This window comes from Oncorhynchus masou, chromosome 13 (genome assembly GCF_036934945.1).
Source record: "Oncorhynchus masou masou isolate Uvic2021 chromosome 13, UVic_Omas_1.1, whole genome shotgun sequence".
In the NCBI taxonomy this organism is placed as follows: domain Eukaryota; kingdom Metazoa; phylum Chordata; class Actinopteri; order Salmoniformes; family Salmonidae; genus Oncorhynchus; species Oncorhynchus masou.
In genome coordinates, this window is record NC_088224.1 from 31311100 (window position 1) to 31334615 (window position 23516).

General features: G+C 43.9%; 1 protein-coding gene across 3 annotated transcripts in view; it reads left to right on the plus strand.

Annotated features, from left to right (window-relative positions):
* LOC135552077 (CMP-N-acetylneuraminate-beta-galactosamide-alpha-2,3-sialyltransferase 1-like) overlaps positions 1-23493 on the plus strand; it is a 53514-nt gene extending 30021 nt beyond the window's left edge. For 2 of the 3 annotated variants that reach the window (XM_064983462.1, XM_064983463.1), the window contains exons 4-7: positions 13998-14177; positions 15854-15899; positions 16123-16242; positions 18146-23493. In XM_064983462.1, the coding sequence (XP_064839534.1) occupies positions 13998-14177; positions 15854-15899; positions 16123-16242; positions 18146-18319 (520 nt within the window). In that variant the 3' untranslated portion in view covers positions 18320-23493. The remainder of the gene's footprint in view (positions 1-13997; positions 14178-15853; positions 15900-16122; positions 16243-18145) is intronic. The other variant, XM_064983464.1, reaches the window with a different exon arrangement.
* The last annotated feature ends 23 nt before the right edge of the window (positions 23494-23516 follow it).

Below are 23516 nucleotides of genomic sequence, written 5' to 3' on the forward strand. Positions count from 1 at the left end.
TTTTCCAACAGCAAGGCTCAGATCAACTTGGCAGTGTCAACATACACTACATGACCAAAGGTATGTGTACACCTGCTCCTCCTTATTCCAAAATCATGGGTATTAATATGGAGTTGGTCCCCTCCTTTGCTGCTATAACAGCCTTCACTCTTCTGGGATGGCTTTGCACTAGATGTTGGAACGATGCTGCGGGGACTTGCTTCCATTCAGCCACAAGAGCATTAGTGAGGTTGGGCACTGATGTTAGGCGATTTAGGTGTGGCTCACGGTCGGCATTCCAATTCATCCCAAAGTTGTTTGATGGAGTTGAGGTCAGGGCTCTGTGGAGGCCAGTCAAGTTCTTCCACACTGATCTCAACAAACCTTTTCTATATGGACCTCGCTTTGTGCATGGGGGCATTGTCATGCTGAAACAGGAAAGGGCCTTCCCCAAACTGTTACCACAAATTTCGTCTAGAATGTCATTGTATGCTGTAGCGTTAGGATTGTCCTTCACTGGAACTAAGGGGCCTAGCCCGAACCATGAAAAACAGCCCCAGACCATTATTCCTCCTCCTCCAAACTTTAAGGTTGGCACTATGCATTGGGGCAGGTAGCGTTTGCCTGGCATCCGTCAAAGGGTGATTCATCACTCCAGAGAACGAGTTTCCACTGCTCCAGAGTCCAATGGCAGCGAGCTTTACACCATTCCACCCGACGCTTGGCATTGTGCATGGTGATCTTAGGCTTGTGTGTGGCTGCTCAGCCATGGAAACCCATTTCATGAAGCTCCCGACAAACAATTATTGTGCTGATGTTGCTTCGAGGCAGTTTGGAACTCTGTAGTGAGTGTTACAACCGAGGACAGGCGATTTCTAAGGAGTTATGTGCTTCAGCACTAGGCGGTCTCGTTCTGTGAGCTTGTTTGGCCTACCACTTCGCAGCTGAGCAGTTGTTGCTCCTAGACGTTTCCACTTCACAATAACAGTACTTAGAGTTGACCGGGGAAACACCAGAAGGGCATAAATATAACAAACTGACTTGTTGGAAAGGTGGCATCCTCTGAAGGGGCCACACTGAAAGTCACTGAGCTCTTCAGTACGGGCTATTCTACTGTCAATGTTTCTCTATGGAGATTCCATGGCTGTGTGCTCAATTTTATACACCTGTCAGCAACGAGTGTGGCTGAAATAGTCAAATCCAATCATTTCAAGGGGTGTCCACATACTTCTGTGTGTGTGTGTATGTAATCTCAGCAAAAAAAGAAACATCCCTTTTTCAGGACCCTGTCTTTCAAAGATAATTCGTAAAAATCTAAATAACTTCACAGAACATTGTAAAAGGGTTTAAACACTGTTTCTCATGCTTCTTCAATGAACCATAAACAATTAATGAACATGCACCTGCGGAACAGTCGTTAAGACACTAACAGCTTACAGATGGTAGGCAATTAAGGTAACAGTTATGAACATTTAGGACACTAAAGAGGCCTTTCTACTGACTCTGAAAAACACAAAAAGAAAGATGCTCATCTGGTCATCTGCATGACTGTGCCTTAGAAATGCTGCAAGGAGGCATAAGGACTGCAGATATGGCCAGGGCAATAAATTGCAATGTCTGTACTGTGAGACACCTAAGACAGCGCTACAGGGAGACAGTACGGACAGCTGATCGTCCTCGCAGTGGCAGACCACGTGTAACAACACCTGCACAGGATTGGTACATCTGAACATCACACCTGCAGGACAGGTACAAGATGGCAACAACAACTGCCCGAGTTACACCAGGAACGCACAATCACTCCATCAGTGCTCAGACTGTCCGCAATAGGCTGAGAGAGGCTGGACTGAGGGCTTGTAGGCCTGTTGTAAGGCAGGTCCTCACCAGACATCACCGGCAACAACGTCGCCTATGGGCACAAACCCGCTGTCGCTGGACCAGACAGGACTGGCAAAAAGTGGTCTTCACTGACGAGTCGCGGTTTTGTCTCACCAGGGGTGATGGTCAGATTCGCGTTTATCGTCAAAGGAATGAGCATTACACCGAGGCCTGTACTCTGGAGCGGGAGGTGGAGGATTCGTCATGGTCTGGGGCGGTGTGTCACAGCATCATCGGTCTGAGCTTGTTGTCATTGCAGTTAATCTCAATGCTGTGCATTACAGGGAAGACATCCTCCTCCCTCATGTGGTACCCTTCCTGTAGGATCATCCTGACATGACCCTCCAGCATGACAATGCCACGACCCATACTGCTTGTTCTTTGCGTGATTTCCTGCAAGAAAGGAATGTCAGTGTTACGCCATGGCCAGCGAAGAGCCCGGATCTCAATCCCATTGAGGACGTCTGGGACCTGTTGGATCGGAGGTTGAGGGCTAGGGCCATTCCCCCCAGAAATGTCCAGGAACTTGGTGGTGCCTTGGTGGAAGAATGTGGTAACATCTCACAGCAAGAACTGGCAAATCTGGTGCAGTCCATGAGGAGGAGATGCACTGCAGTAATTAATGCAGCTGGTGGCCACACCAGATACTGACTATTACTTTTGATTTTGACCCCATCTTTGTTCAGGGACACATTATTCCATTTCTCTTAGTCACATGTCTGTGGAACTTGTTCAGTTTATGTCTCAGTTGTTGAATCTTGTTATGTTCTTACAAATATTTGCACATGTTAAGTTTGCTGAAAATAAATGCAGTTGACAGTTCTCCAATTGTGCACATAGCTGGCATCGGAAACTTTGGGAAGATTGCCCATTATTTAGTTTTCGAAGGACCGAGAAAACGGCAGTGTGAGAACCTATTCAAGTAAGTAAATATTTTTGGAAAATGGTTGTTTTTCGCTAGCTTGCTACAGAAACTTAAGTGTGCAGGCTGACTCAAATTAGCTGCTAATGTAATGTTCGCTATTTAGCAAACTGTATAGCTAATATAGCTGAGTTAATTAAATATCACCAGCTTGCTCACGTCATATTAGCTAATTAGCTAGCTATCTTGATGTATTTATCGTTTTAACTAAATTCATTTGTAGCTAGCTAACAGCCATGGGAGAGGGTGAAAGATTAGCTATCAATTCAAGCTGTCAGAGAAGGGAGAGTAGGCTACTCTGGATAGGGAAGATACCTTTTGCGGGAGGACATTTTTGAATATTCTCCAGTTCTAGTCAATAGCGAGGAAAAAAAGTGGGACAGAAAGATATAGTAACATAATATTCAGTGCTGTCTAATTGGAGTATATTGCAGCTTGTTTCTTTGGAATGTTTTTTGTTCTCAGGTACAGAGAGCTGTGAAACTCTGTCTGCAGATGAAGAGGTCCCAGTGAATGTCCCAAGAGAATAAGGGTACATCCTTGTATACCATGGATTATATGTGTACCTATGTTAGCACATGTTGTGAACAGAAATACAGTTTAAAAGTCACACACAATGTTTAAACCTATTACAACTGGAGCAGGCCAACTCTGCTGGGCATGCAGGTTTCTGTTCCAGCCCAGCACTAACACACCTGATTTTAATGTATCAAAATTAATGAGTTAATAATCAAGTGTGCTATTGCTTGGCTGGAACAGAAGTCTGCTCCCCAGTAGATCACGGATCAGTGGAGCGAGATTGGCCAGATCTGATATGGACTTTCTTTTGTTCACCTGAAATTATGCTTTAGTAATAATAGCCTACTTGTTACAAAAATGTCTAACCTTTACATATGAGTTAGCTTACTTGTACACTTTGAAATAATATGAGATAGTGTTGAAGTTTAGTGTTTAAACATGTTTTAATTGTAAACTGGCCTACAGTATGATCGCATTAGCCTTATGGGCATTTGCAAAAGACTCCTTGACAATGTGCATCTGAAGCAGAGAATAGCTTAACTCACACATTGTTTACACATTGTTAAGCTCTAGGTTCTCAATTTAAAAACAATAACAGTAGACAATGTATGAGGCTAATCATTATCCAGGTCATCAACAAGTCTATGCTAGGTAAAGCTCCGCCTTATCTCAGTTCACTGGTCACGATGGCAACACCTACCTGTAGCACGTGCTCCAGCAGGTGTATCTCACTGATCATCCCTAAAGCCAAAACCTCATTTGGCCGCCTTTCCTTCCAGTTCTCTGCTGCCTGCGACTGGAACGGATGACAAAAATCTCTGAAGTTGGAGACTTTTATCTCCCTCACCAACTTTAAACATCTGCTATCTGAGCAGCTAACCGATCGCTGCAGCTGTACATAGTCCATCGGTATATTGCCCACCCAATTTACCTACCTCATCCCCATACTGTTTTTATTTAATTTACTTTTCTGCTCTTTTGCACACCAGTATCTCTACCTGCACATGTTCATCTGATCATTTATCACTCCAGTGTTAATCTGCAAAATTGTAATTATTCACTCCTATGGCCTATTTATTGCCTACCTCCTCATGCCTTTTGCACACAATGTATATAGATTCTTTTTTTTCTACTATGTTATTGACTTGTTTATTGTTTACTCCATGTGTAACTCTGTGTTGTTGTCTGTTCACACTGCTATGCTTTATCTTGGCCAGGTCGCAGTTGCAAATGAGAACTTGTTCTCAACTAGCCTACCTGGTTAAATAAAGGTGAAATATATATTTTTTTTAAATACTAGACTTTTGTACATGCCTTGTGCTGACATGAAATTGTTTAGTGCAAATCGAACCCTTGTAATCTAGGTGATGAAATGTCTGGAAACAGGAGATGATGGGGGTCCTTCTCTTCAAACATACAAACAACTACTACCACCAAGTTCAATGCCAGATACTTTTATCCCAGAAGGTCACTTAGTCAGGCTACTGTGACAATGAAGATGGTTTGCCTAAGACTACCACAACAATTACGTTTGTCTATGCCAAATGTGTTTAAATTGTAAAAGAAAGAATAATAGTTGGCCTATAAGAAACAGTTTTTATTCAATGGGGCTCGGCAAAGCAGAGATGACAATACTTTTAATTTCACCCAGACAGCAATATAGCGTATTATCTACAGTATGTTTACAATATCATAAACAGTAGTATTTTACATGTTCCAAATTACGTTTAATATATTCATATGGTTTAAGGGGGCACTTTTGTCAGGACGGCAAGGTGCTCTCTGCTCAAATTGCACAACAGAATCATTGATTGACCAAAGCACAGCATATGACAATCATCTCGTATGACTAAGGAATGTCACCTTTCATACCTGAAAACGGAACAAAGTATAGCTAGATTGTAGAAACTGATGCTGCTGCAACATTGCTCATCTTTACGTGGGGAATCCAGTCGACGTGGGTGCCTTGACAGAGGTCAGCTGGTTGAACCTACAGCAGTACATAAACCAATGAAAAGCACCCCTGATGTTAGAATAGCACTTCTTTAGGTCACTTATACCATCGGGGCTCTTCATCGTTTGGTTGTTTAATTCATTCAGGTGTTTTTGTTATGAACTTGAGTGAAGACCCAAAAGCGGTTTTAACAGAAAACAGAGTTCTTTAATGAAAAACAGGAATGGCATAAATCCTCTTCCAACGTTGTCAGCGGAACAAAAAGAACGTTAGTATAGTGCAGGATACACCTGCCAGGCAGACTCCGACAGGACACGACAAGGTGGAAGCAAACGAGACGACAGCTTGCTTCTGGCATCAAAAAACACAAACAAGAATCAGACCCTGAAAGTAGCAGGAACAGAGAGAGAAATAGAGACCTAATCAGAGGGGGAAGAGAGAACAGGTGGGGAAAGAGAGAATGAGCTAGTTAGGGGAAATGTAGAACAGCTGAAGGATGAGAGACAGAGAAGGTAACCTAAAAAGACCAGCAGAGAGAGACAGAGTGAAGAGAAAGGACAGGAACAGACATAACAAGACATGACAGTACCCCCCCCCCACTCACCGAGCGCCTCCTGGCGCACTCGAGGAGGAAACCTGGCGGCAACGGAGGAAATCATCGATCAGCGAACGGTCCAGCACGTCCCGAGAGGGAACCCAACTCCTCTCCTCAGGACCGTACCCCTCCCAATCCACTAGGTACTGATGACCACGGCCCCGAGGGCGCATGTCCAAAATCTTACGAACCCTGTAGATGGGTGCGCCCTCGACAAGGATGGGGGGAGGGACGAGCGGGGCGCGAAGAACGGGCTTAACACAGGAGACATGGAAGACCGGGTGAACGCGACGAAGATAGCGGGAGAAGAAGTCGCACTGCGACAGGATTAATGACCTGAGAAATACGGAACGGACCAATGAACCGCGGGGCCAACTTGCGAGAAGCTGTCTTAAGGGGAAGGTTCTGAGTGGAGAGCCATACTCTCTGACCGCAACAATATCTAGGACTCTTGGTCCTACGCTTATTAGCGGCCCTCACAGTCTGCGCCCTATTACGGCAAAGTGCCGACCTGACCCCCTTCCAGGTGCGCTCGCAACGCTGGACAAAAGCCTGAGCGGAGGGGACGCAGGACTCGGCGAGCTGAGATGAGAACAGCGGAGGCTGGTACCCGAGGCTACACTGAAAAGGGGATAGACCGGTAGCAGACGAGGGAAGCGAGTTGTGGGCGTACTCTGCCCAGGGGAGCTGTTCTGACCAAGACGCAGGGTTACGAAAAGAAAGACTGCGTAAAATGCGACCAACAGTCTGATTGGCCCGTTCGGCTTGACCGTTAGACTGGGGATGAAAGCCGGACGAGAGACTGACGGAAGCCCCAATCAAACGGCAAAACTCCCTCCAAAATTGAGACGTGAACTGCGGGCCTCTGTCGGAAACGACGTCAGACGGAAGGCCATGAATTCGGAAAACATTCTCGATAATGATCTGAGCCGTCTACTTAGCAGAAGGGAGCTTATCGAGAGGAATGAAATGAGCCGCCTTAGAGAATCTATCGACAACCGTAAGAATAACTGTCTTCCCCGCTGATGAAGGCAGTCCGGTGATAAAATCTAAAGCGATGTGAGACCACGGTCGAGAGGGAATGGGAAGCGGTCTGAGACGGCCGGCAGGAGGAGAGTTCCCAGATTTAGTCTGCGCGCAGACCGAACAAGCGGCGACAAATCGACGCGCGTCACGTTCCCGAGTGGGCCACCAGAAACGCTGGCGAATGGAAGCGAGCGTACCCCGAACGCCGGGGTGGCCGGCTAACTTGGCAGAGTGGGCCCACTGAAGAACGGCCGGACGAGTAGGAACGGGAACGAACAGAAGGTTCCTAGGACAAGCTCGCGGCGACGGAGTGTGAGCGAGTGCTTGCTTTACCTGCCTCTCAATTCCCCAGACAGTCAACCCGACAACACGCCCGTCAGGGAGAATCCCCTCGGGGTCGGTGGAGACCTCAGAAGAACTGAAGAGACGAGATAAAGCATCAGGCTTGGTGTTTTTGAGCCCGGACGATAAGAAATAACAAACTCGAAACGAGCGAAAAACAGAGCCCAACGAGCCTGACGCGCATTAAGTCGTTTGGCTGAACGGATGTACTCAAGGTTCCTATGGTCAGTCCAAACGACAAAAGGAACGGTCGCCCCTCCAACCACTGTCGCCATTCGCCTAGGGCTAAGCGGATGGCGAGCAGTTCGCGATTACCAACATCATAGTTACGTTCTGACGGCGATAAGCGATGAGAGAAAAACGCGCAAGGATGGACCTTGCCGTCAGAGAGAGAGCGCTGAGAAAGAATGGCTCCCACGCCCACCTCTGACGCGTCAACCTCAACAACAAACTGGCTAGAGATGTCAGGTGTAACAAGAATAGGAGCGGATGTAAAACGATTCTTAAGAAGATCAAAAGCTCCCTGGGCGGAAACGGACCACTTAAAGCACGTCTTAACAGAAGTAAGGGCTGTGAGGGAAGCTGCCACCTGACCGAAATTACGGATGAAACGACGATAGAAATTAGCGAAGCCCAGAAAGCGCTGCAGCTCGACGCGTGACTTAGGAACGGGCCAATCAATGACAGCCTGGACCTTAGCGGGATCCATCTTAATGCCCTCAGCGGAAATAACGGAACCGAGAAAAGGGACAGAGGCGGCATGAAAAATGCACTTCTCAGCCTTCACATAAAGACAGTTCTCCAAAAGGCGCTGGAGGACGCGTCGCACGTGCTGAACATGAATCGAGAGAGACGGAGAAAAAAATCAGGATATCGTCCATGTAAACGAAAACAAAAAGTTCAGCATGTCTCTCAGGACGTCGTTAACTAGTGCCTGAAAGACAGCTGGAGCGTTAACGAGGCCGAAAGGAAGAACCCGGTATTCAAAGTGCCCTAACGGAGTGTTAAACGCCGTCTTCCACTCGTCCCCCTCCCTGATGCGCACGAGATGGTAGGCGTTACGAAGGTCCAATTTGGTGAAAAACCTGGCTCCCTGCAGGATCTCGAAGGCTGAAGACATAAGAGGAAGCGGATAACGATTCTTAACTGTTATGTCATTCAGCTCTCGATAATCCACGCATGGGCGCAGGGACCCGTCCTTCTTCTGAACAAAAAAAAACCCCGCTCCGGCGGGAGAGGAGGAGGAGACAATGGTACCGGCGTTGAGCGAAACCGACAAATAATCCTCGAGAGCCTTACGTTCGGGAGCCGACAGAGAGTATAATCTACCCCGGGGGAGTAGTTCCCGGAAGGAGATCAATACTACAGTCATACGACCGGTGTGGAGGAGAGAAGTGGCCTTGGAACGACTGAACACCGTGCGCAGATCGTGATACTCCTCCGGCACCCCTGTCAAATCGCCAGGCTCCTCCTGTGAAGTAGAGACAGAGGAAACAGGAGGGATAGCAGACATTAAACAGGTTACATGACAAGAAACATTCCAGGATAGGATAGTATTACTAGACCAATTAATAGAAGGGTTATGGCGCACTAGCCAGGGATGACCCAAAACAACAGGTGTAAAAGGTGAACGAAAAATTAAAAAAGAAATGGTTTCGCTATGATTACCAGAGACAGTGAGGGTTAAAGGCAGCGTCTCACGCTGAATCTTGGGGAGAGAACTACCATCTAAAGCGAACAAGGCCGTGGGCTCCCCTAACTGTCTGAGAGGAATGTCATGTTCCCGAGCCCAGGTCTCGTCCATAAAACAGCCCTCCGCCCCAGAGTCTATCAAGGCACTGCAGGAAGCAGATGAACCGGGCCAGCGGAGATGGACCGGAAAAGTAGTGCGTGATCCAGAAGGAGAGGCCTGAGTAGTTGCGCTCACCAGTAGCCCTCCTCTTACTGATGAGCTCTGGCTTTTACTGGACATGAGGTGACAAAATGACCAGCGGAGCCGCAGTAGAGACAGAGGCGATTGGTGATTCTCCGTTCCTTCTCCTTGGCCGAGATGCGGATACCCCCAGCTGCATAGGCTCAGCATCCGAGCCGGCGGAGGAGGGTGGCAGTGATGCGGCAGGTGGCAGTGATGTGGAGAGGGGAGCAGCGGAGAACGCGAGCTCCTTTCCACGAGCTCGGCGACGAAGATCAAACCGTCGCTCTATGCGAATAGCGAGAGCTATTAAGGAGTCCAGACTGGAAGGAACCTCCCGGGAGAGGATCTCGTCCTTAACCTCGACGAGGAGACCCTCCAGAAAACGAGCGAGCAAAGCCGGCTCGTTCCAGTCACTTGAGGCAGCGAGAGTGCGAAACTCAATAGAATAATCCGTTATGGATCGATTCCCCTGACATAGGGAAGACAGGACCCTGGAAGCCTCCTCCCCAAAAACAGAACGGTCAAAAACCCGTATCATCTCCTCCTTAAAGTCTTGATACTGGTTAATGCACTCAGCCCTCGCCTCCCAGACTGCCGTGCCCCACTCACGCGCCCGTCCGGTAAGGAGAGAAATGACGTAGGCGATGCGGGCTGCGCTCCTGGAGTAAGTGTTGGGCTGGAGAAAGAACACCACATCACACTGAGTGAGGAATGAGCGGCACTCAGTGGGCTCCCCAGAGTAACACGGCGGGTTGTTGATCCTGGGCTCCGGAGACTCGGAAACCCTGGAAGTGGGCGGTGGATCGAGGTGGAGTTGGTGAACCTGTCTTGTGAGGTCGGAGACTTGGACGGCCAGGGTCTCAACGGCATGTCGAGCAGCAGACAATTCCTCCTCGTGTCTGCCTAGCATCGCTCCCTGGATCTCGACGGCGGAGTGAAAAGGGTCCGGAGCCGCTGGGTCCATTCTTGGTCTGATTCTTCTGTTATGAACTTGAGTGAAGACCCAAAAGCGGTTTTAACAGAAAACAGAGTTCTTTAATGAAAAACAGGAATGGCATAAATCCTCTTCCAACGTTGTCAGCGGAACAAAAAGAACGTTAGTATAGTGCAGGATACACCTGCCAGGCAGACTCCGACAGGACAGGACAAGGTGGAAGCAAACGAGACGACAGCTTGCTTCTGGCATCAAAAAACACAAACAAGAATCAGACCCTGAAAGTAGCAGGAACAGAGAGAGAAATAGAGACCTAATCAGAGGGGGAAGAGAGAACAGGTGGGGAAAGAGAGAATGAGCTAGTTAGGGGAAATGTAGAACAGCTGAAGGATGAGAGACAGAGAAGGTAACCTAAAAAGACCAGCAGAGAGAGACAGAGTGAAGAGAAAGGACAGGAACAGACATAACAAGACATGACATGTTTTAGTGTCATATTAAGATTACATCTATTGTTGGGCTGGAACAACCAATAGTCAACACAGCAGGTTGACCTATCCTATGGAGGCTTTTGTCCTATGCTGTAATGTCCATACATTTTCCCTCTTTATGAATAAAGCTCTCAACAAATGATCAATGAGTTATCATATGAGTTTTGTCCCCCAGACTATATGGATGTCATATTGTATAATTTGCGCCTCGCCTTTTTCACGGTCATGGCTAGAAGGGATCCAGTTTTTGTCAAATGAATGTCATATTCTAGATGACATGGTTGCATTCAAGACAAGGTGGTTTTTTATTGATCTGTTGTCAGTGTCAGTAGAGTAGGACCAGGCTACCATCGTATTCAAACAATATTCTGCTAATGTCTCCATTCATATAAAGTGTAGTAGAATTGCATCAAATGTTTATCGAAGGCCACATTTTTTCCTGTGCAAAGGAAAGAAATCTCTTTGATATAGCCTATAAACCTCTGTCACTACGCACTTGTTAATAGCCATAGATCACTTTCCAATCTGCTCATCACATTAGGAACAGTAGGCTTACATTAGTCTGCAGATGCGATGATCGAAGGCATGCAGTCATTCGTTATGAAGGTTCCATTTTATGGTGGAAAAATAGCTTGACATATGCTAATAGCTAGACTACAATCTAGCTAGCTAATTTAGTGTTCACACCTGTTTCGCATAACAGATAAACTAAACTCAAAATCAATCAGACTTGACTTACCAGTTATGAAATGATCATAGCAGACCCTGTACTGACAGCTGTCTGGGTTCAGGTCTTGACAGGCAAAAAGGTTTACTTGCTTTTCTGACAGTTCTCGAGTCTTCTCTCGTTGGTGTCATCAATGTTGTTTCATGATTGCGGGGAATCTGTAAATATATCCACAGAAAATGACCTTGGTGATGAATCAACTAGTTTTAGGCACTGCTATCATGCAGTTTGAGGCAGAAACTCGGCTGTTGTTGTCAGAAGAAGTAATGAAGTGGTCTTCAAACATGGCCGCCCGGTGGTGTCATACATGAACTGCAAGCCCTCAATACTATATCACACACACTCACGAACTGAAAACATAACGTGTGTAGGCTACAATTAATTTGGTTAGACAGAGGACGCAAATATCACTTTCATTTGTGTCCCCTGTAGCTTTAGAATCACGGCAACGTTGGTTCCTGTTTGTCACTTCTTTGGCCATATTCGCTTGGGTCAACCAACAGCAGCCTAATGATTGGTTGACAAATAGTGCATCCCACAATGCAGGTAATGGCTGCATGGTACAGTTTGTGAGAAGCAACTACAGCGTCTTGAAGGCGACTAAATATAAAAACTGCTTTACCTTTGCTTACAAGGTATTTGTAAAGTTCATGCAGTTGATGTGTAGGCGCAGTTTTTATCCCCATAATGCAACACACTGTATCGGCTCGAAGGTACACATTGACTACTTTAAAATGGAGATAGCCCTCAATGGTGCTGGCCATGCTGTCACAGAAGCATGGAAAAACAGGAGATGAGCTCTCTGGTACATCTCCGGGCGGCAGGTAGCCTAGCGGTTAAGAAAGTTGGACCAGTAACCAAAAGGTTGCTGGTATGAATCTCTGTGCTGACTAGGTGAAAAATATGTTGATGAGCAATGCACTTAACCCTAATTGCTCCTGTAAGTCACACTGGATATGAACTCAAATGTAAATGTATGGTTTTTCTCCACTCACCAGCAGTTCTGTACAAATCTTCCTCAATGTAAAGCTGTATGACTGCATTTATCTTCTACAACATCCCATGCTGTGGAGCTGCATGCTTGCTGATTTAATTACGCAGAGACTGGGACAAGAGACTCAAGACTTATTGCTTTTCTTTTAACACAATCCTTCTCTGCAGTACAGGCTTACAAGCACAGGAATTATGTACAGTTCATATCATCCTGCATCCCCTGTGGGCCCTGGTTAAAAGTGGTGCCTTATAAAGGTAACACCGTGCCATTTAGGACGGAGCCCGTGTGCTGCTACCACAGTGACTTAGATGAACGCTCGATTGACAGACCCGACTCTGCAAATGAAAAACATGTTGTATGTGCTCTGCTTCAAAATTATAGTACCCATCCCGTTCCATGTAATGAAAATAAATATTTACCAGCAAAATCCATTTTTTTTGTTTTTTTTGTTAAACACCTATTTATTCTTGTTCTATGAGAGCTGGTATATCACAGGTGTCAAGGAAGCACTGGGATATTTTATTAAAACATGATTAGCTTGTCTGGATAATAAGACACTGACAGCATTGACCCACTACCAAGCGCATAGCCTAAGGTAATGTAAATTTATAGTACCCATCCCCTTTCATGTAATGATAAATATTTACTGGCAAAACCCCTCACACTTAAAACAAAAAGAGCCTATTTATTCTGGTTCTATGAGAGCTGCTATATCACAGGTGTCAAAGATGCACCGGGTTCTTTTATTCAAACATAATTAGCTTGTCTGGAGTATAAGACGCTTACAGCGTTGGATCAGTGGTGGATTAAACATCAATCAACTTCTGATCTGTGTATGATGGGGTAAAGCCTCAGCAAGTAACTTCATTAGGTTGGATCCTAGAACCCAACAGATGTAGTGATAGCTATGCACCTCACATCTGTGAGTGAAAAGCCCGGTTTTAGATTGGATTTCTGCGCTGTGTTTTTCAATGAGGAGCCAGACCAACTATCAGTGTGTAAATTAGGAGGGAAGTCCTTGGCTGAAATTGATTATACTGCTCACCCCACACTCACTTAACTCACACACACACACAAAGATCTCCCCTTGGAAGAACGAACTAACTATATTAATTAAACAGGCAGAATCACAGCTATAGCTTTACCCTCAATGCACTCACTGTAACTGGGACACAAATATGAACTGTATGATGTGGAGAAGCAGGAATTCCACAAACTGTCACATGCCATGGCACTACTAGGATGTGGGTATTCAGTAGATATTTACAGGAATGTCATGAAGACGGTTAATCCCAGAGCCTGATGTTGAGGATATACAGTAAGCCTCTGGTTCATCACCACATTCAAGTTCCAAATGTCAGAAATGTCATTTAGATACAAACTCCAGGCATCCCACCTTCAACAAAGCAGATATGTTGATTAGTATGTGAAAGCATTGTCACCCATTTGTTATATTTAAGTTATAAGGCACGGAGGGGTGTGGGGTACATGGCTGAGGGCTGTTCTTAGGTACAGCCCTTAGCCATGGTATATTGCCTTATTGCTATTATAAACTGGTTACCAATGTAATTAGAGCAATAAAAAAGACATGTTTTGTCATACCCGTGGTATGTGGTACGATAAACCACAGCTGTCAGCCAATCAGCATTCAGGGCTCAAAACCACCCAGTTTTTATAATGCAGGACAACCCACTTTGACTCTAACGGTAACCCTGCTCCTGCAGAATGAACATGGCTCCTACCTCTGGCTATGAGGAGGATGTTGGGAGCCGGACCACCCATCACGTCATGTACCCAGAGAGCGCCATAGATCTGGACAACACCACCAGTCTCCTGCTCATCCCCTTCAAGACTCTGGACCTTCAGTGGATCACCAGCGCCTTGACTACAGGCTCCATCAAACAGTGAGTGATCAATGACCACGCGCCACACAATCACTACACGTTCATCAAGTTCACCTGAGAAAGTGTAGTAAGTGCACCTTAGCGAAACCTTCAATGCGAACTGTAGTGGATGCCTGTGGAATTGTTTGTAATGAATGGAAAGATGAAACCGCAAACAACGTTCTCATCCCCGTGAGGTCTGGTATCCATGGCTGTGTAAACAGTCTTTGTAGAAGTGCACCCAGTGCCTCCTTCAGGGGAGTTTGTCATAACCACAAGTATCCACATGTTGGCACGTACTGATATAGACCTCTTCCAGCACCACAAGGTCGATGTTCTCAAGCTCTGTGTTAGACCATTATTACACATTACATGAATCATCTCAATGAATCATCTCATTATTACCACAAGTTAAGCTTCTAAGCATGTGGATTCTTAGCGTGTGGATATGTAACACACTCCTTCAACTGGGTCATAAATATGGCTTCAGCTGGAACGCTTTTGACAGTTACATCCTTATGGTGACGTTCCTGTGTTAATGATCTAATGACTGCTGAGGATGAGTGGGATGTTAGGAGGAAGAGGAAGGGGAGGAGGAGAGTGATGAGGTTGTAGAAGTGCTTAGCTGCCTGTAGGAATCTTTACTGGCACCTTGAGTATCAGCAGGGGTGGCCTGGCCCATTCTTTGCCCAGTGGGCCTGTCTAACTTGTTTTTTCTGCACAAAATTATCCTTATCTCTGTAATAATGGGGGCCTCAAGTAAGAACTGGGCCAGTGTGGGCCATCGGGGGGGGGGGGGGGGGGGGGGGAATGGACTGGTTTGGGGGCCTCAAAGAAAAAAACTGGGCCAGTGTGTTAGAAATGCCAGGGCCGATTTCTGGTCCCAGTCCAGTCCAGGATCAGGGTTGAACTGTAGCCTAATAATGTTATGGGTCAGATGGTCAAGAATTCTTAGCGCTATAGTTATATCACAGCACAGCTTGAATCCTGATGAAGGCAGCATAGCTGTCGAAACTTTGATATCTATTGCACTTATTTAATCTGACCTAGACTGTGCAGCTTTTCTTTTCATACAGTCTACCCTACCGGTGGGTAGACTGTATGAATAGCATGTAGTACATGTAGTACAAATCAAATCATTCCCAAATCAATATTGGTTATATGACCTCACACATCACAATAGCGTATGACCCTTGACCTTGATGGGAAACAAGCCTCTGCTGTTTGCATCTGTATCTGTCACTGTGATCATCTGTAAAAACATAAATCATGTGAGAATTACTTTGTTTGCAAACTGTTACTATACCAACACAAACATAAAAAAACAAGTATCAAAACAGTAACCAAAACAGTATCAGTATCACAAATACACTGTGAACTGTAACATATATTTTCTAACCTGAAATCGGGTTTCTTTTCCAGACGTGACAGCCTTTTACTGAACGTATTACCGGTATAGGCTACTAGTTTGTCGTGAGGAGCTCATAGTCAGTATGGCTAATGTTAGCCAATGCTGATAGCCAACCGGATGGCCACCACAAAGTAAACAAAGATGGCGGCGCCTCTGTCAGAAATAAGGTGAATTTGATCAACGATGGTGGTTTAAACTGAGAGTACCAAAGGTTCTTTGGTTTCCCCTTTTATCTGTGATAATAGTTTGATATTTCTTATATTATGTCGTCTTTTGTTTCTTGCAGCACGTACATACCTGTCCAGTCCAGGATTAAGGCAAACAAGAACAGGGTGAGTGAACCCTTGGCTGCTTCCAAAATGGCACCCTAAAGTAGAGTATTACTTTTGACCAAAGCTCTATGGGTTAATCTGCTTTAGTTTACCTTACCTGGAGACAATATAATGCAGATTTTGAAGAGCTAGTGATTGGTTGATTGCTTCATTGATTGATAACGTTCAAGATTTAAATTCTTTTCACTTGTCACAAGGTCAAAGCTGTTGTTATGTTTTGCAGGTGTTGATATACAGCCCGACCTTCTTTAAATATGTCTATGACGCATGGCTGGAGAGTCATGGCCGGTATCCCTCCACTGGCTTCCTCAGCCTATTGTTTTCCATTCATATCTGTGATAAGGTGAGCCCACCCACTTCCTTTTGTGTCTGTCTGACAAAGTTCTGTACATTATGAGAGTGTTCTGTGACCACGAAGCCTGCGTTGGGTTCGCACTGAGGTCTTACAGAGTTTAAAGCCGGAAAAAGTGTCCCAAGTGCCCAAAAAATGTAACCGCTGATGGAAATGAAGTAACCCCTTGCGTCTGCGAAATGGCCACACGCTGTGCAGCACTGTGTTATCTACCCGCCACTGCTCTACAAACAAACACATTTTGGGTGGGAAAGAGGGGCAGAGCGCTGAGTGTTCTGCTTATTATCTGCATCTACACGGGAGGTGTGAAATGCAGGCAATTACCGTGTGCTACACTCTTAGAAAAAAAGAACCTGAAAGAGGTTGACTCTAGAAAAACTCCACAGTTGCCCCAAGTGTTGCAGACGGCATCCCAATGTCCTATAGTTGTCCTATAGTTGTTACATAGAGGTCAACTGAGTCATTTAGAAGAGAAGAAAAATAAATCCTAGTAACTGTATAAGGACGTTTTTCTAGTAACTGCATACTGTCATCTAGAGTTAAAGCATCATCAATAGGCATGTTTTGTAAGTTTCTCGAAAAAAAACCTGCAACTGGAGAAATTAGCTCTACAAAGTCAACTGTATGTGTCAGAGTACCAGAACATAGTGTCAGGACAATAACCTCACACTCAAGGTCAACAAAACTAAGGAGATGATTGTGGACTTCAGGAAACAGCAGAGGGAACACCCCCCTATCCACATCGATGGAACAGTAGTGGAGAGGGTAGTAAGTTTTAAGTTCCTCGGCATACACATCACAGACAAACTGAATTGGTTCACTCACACAGACAGTATCGTGAAGAAGGCGCAGCAGCGCCTCTTCAACCTCAGGAGGCTGAAGAAATTCGGCTTGTCACCAAAAGCACTCACAAACTTCTACAGATGCACAATCGAGAGCATCCTGGCGGGCTGTATCACCGCCTGGTACGGCAACTGCTCCGCCCACAACCGGGGGCAAACTACCTGCCCTCCAGGACACCTACACCACCCGATGTTACAGGAAGGCCATAAAGATCATCAAGGACAACACCCACCCGAGCCACTACCTGTTCACCCCGCTATCATCCAGAAGGCGAGGTCAGTACAGGTGCATCAAAGCTGGGACCGAGAGACTGAAAAACAGCTTCTATCTCAAGGCCATCAGACTGTTAAACAGCAACCACTAACATTGAGTGGCTGCTGCCAACACACTGACTCAACTCCAGCCATTTTAATAATGGGAATTGATGGGAAATGATGTAAATATATCACTAGCCACTTTAAACAATGCTACCTTATATAATGTTACTTACCCTACATTATTCATCTCATATGCATACGTATATACTGTACTCTATATCATCGACTGCATCCTTATGTAATACATGTATCACTAGCCACTTTAACTATGCCACTTTGTTTACATACTCATGTCATATGTATATACTGTACTCGATACCATCTACTGTATCTTGCCTATGCTGCTCTGCACCATCACTCATTCATATCTTATGTACATATTCTTTATCCCCTTACACTGTGTATAAGAAATTAGTTTTGGAATTGTTAGTTAGATTACTTGTTGGTTATTACTGCATTGTCGGAACTAGAAGCACAAGCATTTCGCTACACTCACATTAACATCTACTAACCATGTGTATGTGACAAATAAAATTTGATTTAACAAATAAGATTTGATTTGATTTTGACATCATATCAACGCATCAATCAGTACAGCAACATTCCACCTCATCAGTTCTGTGGCACATGGCATTAGGCCAAAGCATATAAGTCACATAGAAGAGCCTGGCACCATGATGGCCAATTCCGGGGCGGACGAGTACCTCTGTATAATGGTGTGTTGTATCATTTAGGTGAGTGTGTACGGGTTCGGAGCGGATCAGTACGGGAACTGGCACCACTACTGGGAAGAGAATCACCAGGGAGGAGCATTCCGCCACACTGGGGTGCATGATGCTGACTATGAGTACAACGTTACCCTGCTTCTGGCTGACAAACACAAGATCAAGATTTTCAAAGGCTTCTGATGTCTGGAGATGTAACTGGCCTGAGACCATCAAGCCTCTTGAATGAAATTCTGTCGATTCAGAGGTTAACCACTGGGCATAAACTGGTTGAATCAACATTGTTTCAACGTAATTTGTCAACGTATTGTGACGTGGAATCTGTGTAAAATTCATTGGATTTGCAAAAAGTAATCAACTGTTGTTTTGAGGGTCAAATTTCAACCACAGGATTTTGTCATCATTGTAACCAATGTTCAACATAGACAAAGCTTGTGTAAAATATGTTGAATTTGTACCTTTTGAAACAATGTCAGATATTCAATGTTATATCCACTATCAGGAAAAAAAACTATAGCTGGGCAGCAACTCCTTCTGGGAAATTCTACAGCTATCTATAGCTATTCCTTTGGTCACCCATCCTGGGTTTTAACCCAGCCCAACCCTGCTTAGCTTTGATATGTCACTGACACCCCCCCCCCCCCAAACAAAAAGTGTTTTGTGAACTAACACTCGCACTTTACTTTGTTCCCCCTTACTAGCTCTGACTTTGCTGATAGCTACTTCATTGAGGATAAATGTACTTACTATGCCTGTGATATGTGGTTGTTCCACCTAGCTATCTTAAGATGAGTGCACTAACTAAGTCGCTCTGGATAACAGCGTCTAATAAATGACTAAAATGTAAAAATGTACAAGCTAAATAGATGCACTTTTGCGATCGGAAGTCATTCCAAGGTGTAGGTTTAACAAAGCAAATTAAATGTAACCATACTTTATCAATCATATACCATCAATGATGCTATTTAGGCCTATTGTTTCAATTCAACCCAGGATTCAACTAAAAATAGACGATATATATATAGGCATAGGGTTTAAAGCTTTGGTTGATTTTAAATGTAATCTAAAAGTTAATAATGTACTGTATGTGTTGGATTCATGTCTCCATCTTAACCAAAAATCTAAGTTAAAGAATAGGACTAAATCCAACTTCATTTAAATTCCATCTACAGTTTGATTTGATTTTGTCCTATTCTTTAAGTTCGATTTTTGGTCGAGTTGGAGAAGTGAATCCAACATCTTGATTACTATTAGATTTTTTAAAACTTTTTTGGGGGGTATTTTGCCACCTCTTTCTCATTCGATCTTGTCTCATCGCTGCAACTCCCCAATGGACTCAGGAGGCGAAGTTCGAGTCAAGCGTCCTCTGAAACATGACCCGCCAAACAGCACTTCATAACACCCGGCCGCTTAACCCGGAAGCCAGCCGCATCCATGTGTTGGAGGAAACACTGTTCAACTCACAACCGAGGTCAGCCTGCAAGCGCCCGGCCCGCCACAAGGTGTCGCTAGAGCCAGATGAGCCAAGTAAAGCCCCCCCGGCCAAACCCTCCCTTAACCCGGACGACACTGGGCCAATTATGTGCCGCCCTATGGGACTCCCAATCATGGTCGGTTGTGATACAGCCTGGGATCAAACCCAGGTCTGTAGTGAAGCCTCTAGCACTGCGATGCAGTGCCTCAGACAGCATAACAATTATAAATGGAATTAAAGCTTGACTAAGTCAGTGGGACATATTGAACTATTCAATCAGTAGATTAATCTCCTTTAAATGCTGGTTATTTGTTGTGTTATCAACCAAACACAATTCACTGTTACTTTTGTAATTCAGTAGCCTAAAGGTAAGGCTAACTTACAGACTAACGTAACAGTATTTATTCAAATGGGAAACACATCCATAGCCACATTTTGACACTAATGTAACTATAAATGTCTTATCAATTAAAGAGTGCATGTTCAAGATCACAGATCTGTGGAGATCTTCACAATTTTTATAATGAATGTCTATAACAAACGGCATTGATCACTTGCACCATGTACTATTAATGTGATATGTTCTCAACTGCAATCCATGTTATTTGGTTGTGCTATTAGAAGAAGAACAGGGATAACACATTAAGTTGTATAAATAAACAAAATATCTGACATTGTATTCCCATTTGTTGTGCTATTAAATGGTCTTCGGTGCAGTGATACACATTTACAGTGCCTTTCAGAAAGTATTCACCCATGACTTATCCACATGTTGTTGTTACAGCCTGAAGTTTAAATGATTTATATTTTGTATCACTGATCTACACACAATACCCCATAACGGCAAAGTGGAATTATGTTTCTATAAATGTTTAAAAAAAACATGAAAAGCTGAAATGTCTTGAGTCAATAAGTGATCAACTCTTTTGTTGTGGCAATGCCAAATAACTTCAGGACTAAAAATGTGCTTAAAAAGTCACATACGTTGCATGGACTATCACTGTGTGCAATAATGGTGTTTAATATGAATGTTTTGGCCCGCAGCTGATTTTATTTACCCCCCCCCCCCAAGTAAATAAAAAATAAATAAGCTAATCAGCTCCAAGTGATTTTAATTTTGGAAATCTGTTTGAAAGTGTTCACACACATAATAGAGAGACGTGATCGTATACAAATGGAAGCAAGGTTTGAATTGATTATGTTTTAGTCAAATATATCCGTTTGGGTCTTCTTACGGCCAATTTGCAATCTCCAAATTATTTGTAATTATGTTCAGGCCCCCTGACCGTGCGCTCAAGAAAAATTGGCCTGCAGCTGAATGTAGTCGATGATCCCTGCTGTACAGAATACACGTACTCAAACACAGGCATCCTGTTAGCAATAAAGCACTAAAATAATACTGCAAAAACTGTGTCAAGGAAATAAATGTTTCTATCCTCAATACAAAGCATTATGTTTGGGAAAATCTAACACAGTACATCACTGAGTACCACTCATATTTTCAAGCAGGATGGTGCCCGCATCATGTTATGGGTATGCTTTCATCGACAAGGACTTCAGAGTTTTTTAGGATAAAAATCAAAGAAATAGAGCTATGCGCAGGCAAAGTCCTAGAGGAAAACCTGGTTCAGTCTGCTTTCCAACAGACACTGGGAGACAAATCTACCTTTCAGCAGGACAATAACCTAAAACGCAAGGCAAAATATACACTGGAGTTACTTACCAAGACAACATTGAATGTTCCTGAGTGGCCTAGTTAGTTTTGATCTAAATCGTCTTGAAAATCCATGGCAACACTTAAATGGCTATCCAACAATGATCAACAACCAACTTGACAGAGCTTGAAGAATTGTTTTAAGAATAATGGACAAATATTGTACACTCCAGATTTGCAGCAATTTAAGAGACTTACCCAGAAAGACTCACCCCTGGGTTGAGTACTTATGTAATGAAAATATATTAGTGATTTAATTTCCATTAATTGAAAAAAACATTAGACATTTTCTTCCACTTTGACATTACAGAGTATTATGTATAGGTTGTTTACAAAAAAATTAAATCAATTTTAATCCCACTTCGTAACACAACAAAATGTGAAAATAGTCAAGGGGTGTGAATACTTTCTGAAAGCACTGTAGGTGACCACTCAACCAAAAACCAGACATTGTTTTTCCATTGGAATTTGGCTGTGCTTTTAGCTGGTTGAAAGCATAGTGATAACACACTGGGAATTCAACAACGTTTCTGCTGTCTTTTTGAGAGTGAATTTAGGTTGTAATCTCATTGAGCAACATCTCAACCATATATTACCCAATTTTCCACATTTACATTTTGTGATGTGTGTATGGTTTTGATACAGAGCTGATGCTGGTTGACTCATACAGATGACTGAAACAAAACAATTTTCACATTCACATTTCACAATATTCACATTTAGCCACCTCATGATTTATATGTAGAAGTAAACCCAGAAAACAGAAGTGTGTTTTTCCAATGAAGTGACCTTCTGTAATGTGTTGATCCAAAACCAAAACTTGACTTCTCCCCTTGCCCCTCCCACCCTCACCCCACCACCTCCTTGAGACCACAGACACCTATCTGGGAAGTCAGGTCCAATGATCATGAGGATGAGAGCGGTCTCTAGATTGTTGCCTCACTGCAGCCCTGGCCGAGGCAAACGTCTCCAGATTGCTGCTGGTGGGAGCGTCTGTCATCTCTGTATTGAGCTACCCTTCTAAAGTATATACAGTATTCCCATCTCAATTGGCCACCGGGTGTGGCATTGACTGAATGGCCGTCCTATGAGGGAATAGTGCAACAACCACTATCTGCTTTATTATCGAGGTATCTTTGCTGCTCAAAGAACCAATGTCTGGTGTATCGTACCGTGTATCATTCTACAAAGTAGAAGGACTAAATGACTGACTAATGATAATGTGTCCATTTTAAATGCAGTGCCTTATCCATGATATTCATAGTACTAGTTAAACAGGTCCAAAGTGCCTATGATCTTTTTGAGAGGAATCAGTGCAATATTCTTTGATAAATGATTTAAAATGTACAGTGTTACAAGTTGCTGCTCATCAAGGCTCTGCAGTAACTCATGACCAAATGTTTTATGTTTTATTACAGGTTTCTCAGATTCCTAGGGACTTCTCCAAATACAGCTCTACTAGTTGGGCTCTGACACAGAGAGATGCATCAGACCTTTAACGATGATGGGAAACTGTAGTGACCTAGCACTGAGGGGAATATTTGTTTGAAGTTTATTAAATGTTATATCATTAAAGACAGAATCAGAACCACTCAACTTTTTATTTTACATGGGGTGCTTAAATCTTATGTTATTGCACTCATTCATACATTTTAAACACATTTGCGATTTCCTTCTCTTGTTTATTTTTCATTGAACCTTTTAGCCGGCAAAGAAAATTCTCACAGGAGAAATGGCATGGTAAGATAATTGATATTCCTGCACTATTGTATTTAAAGTATCATGAGATAAGCTGAAGGATGCCTTTGTGATTTATCTATGTTTTGGGACATTGTGACTTTTAACAGTATTTCTGTGTTATGTGCCTTGAGACAACTCTGCCAGTCAATGGATATTTTTATTGCTCCAACGTCCGTCCGTCCCCCCCCCCCATAGATGGTTTTGAGCCGTAGGAAAGATCTCAATTGCATACTCCTCATGTCCTCGCTTCTTGTTTCTTTCTCAAAACCCATTGGATAAGAAAGCCAGAGGTCCTTCCCCTCTGGCTTTCTCCTCCAATGGGTTTTGAGAAGAGATGCAGAGAGAGGACATGAGTATGCAATTGAGATCTTTCCATAATTTATTTTGCAAGTTTTGAGACCATGTAACATGTTTAATTTTAATAAAGATGTGTTTGTTTAAAAAAGGAGACC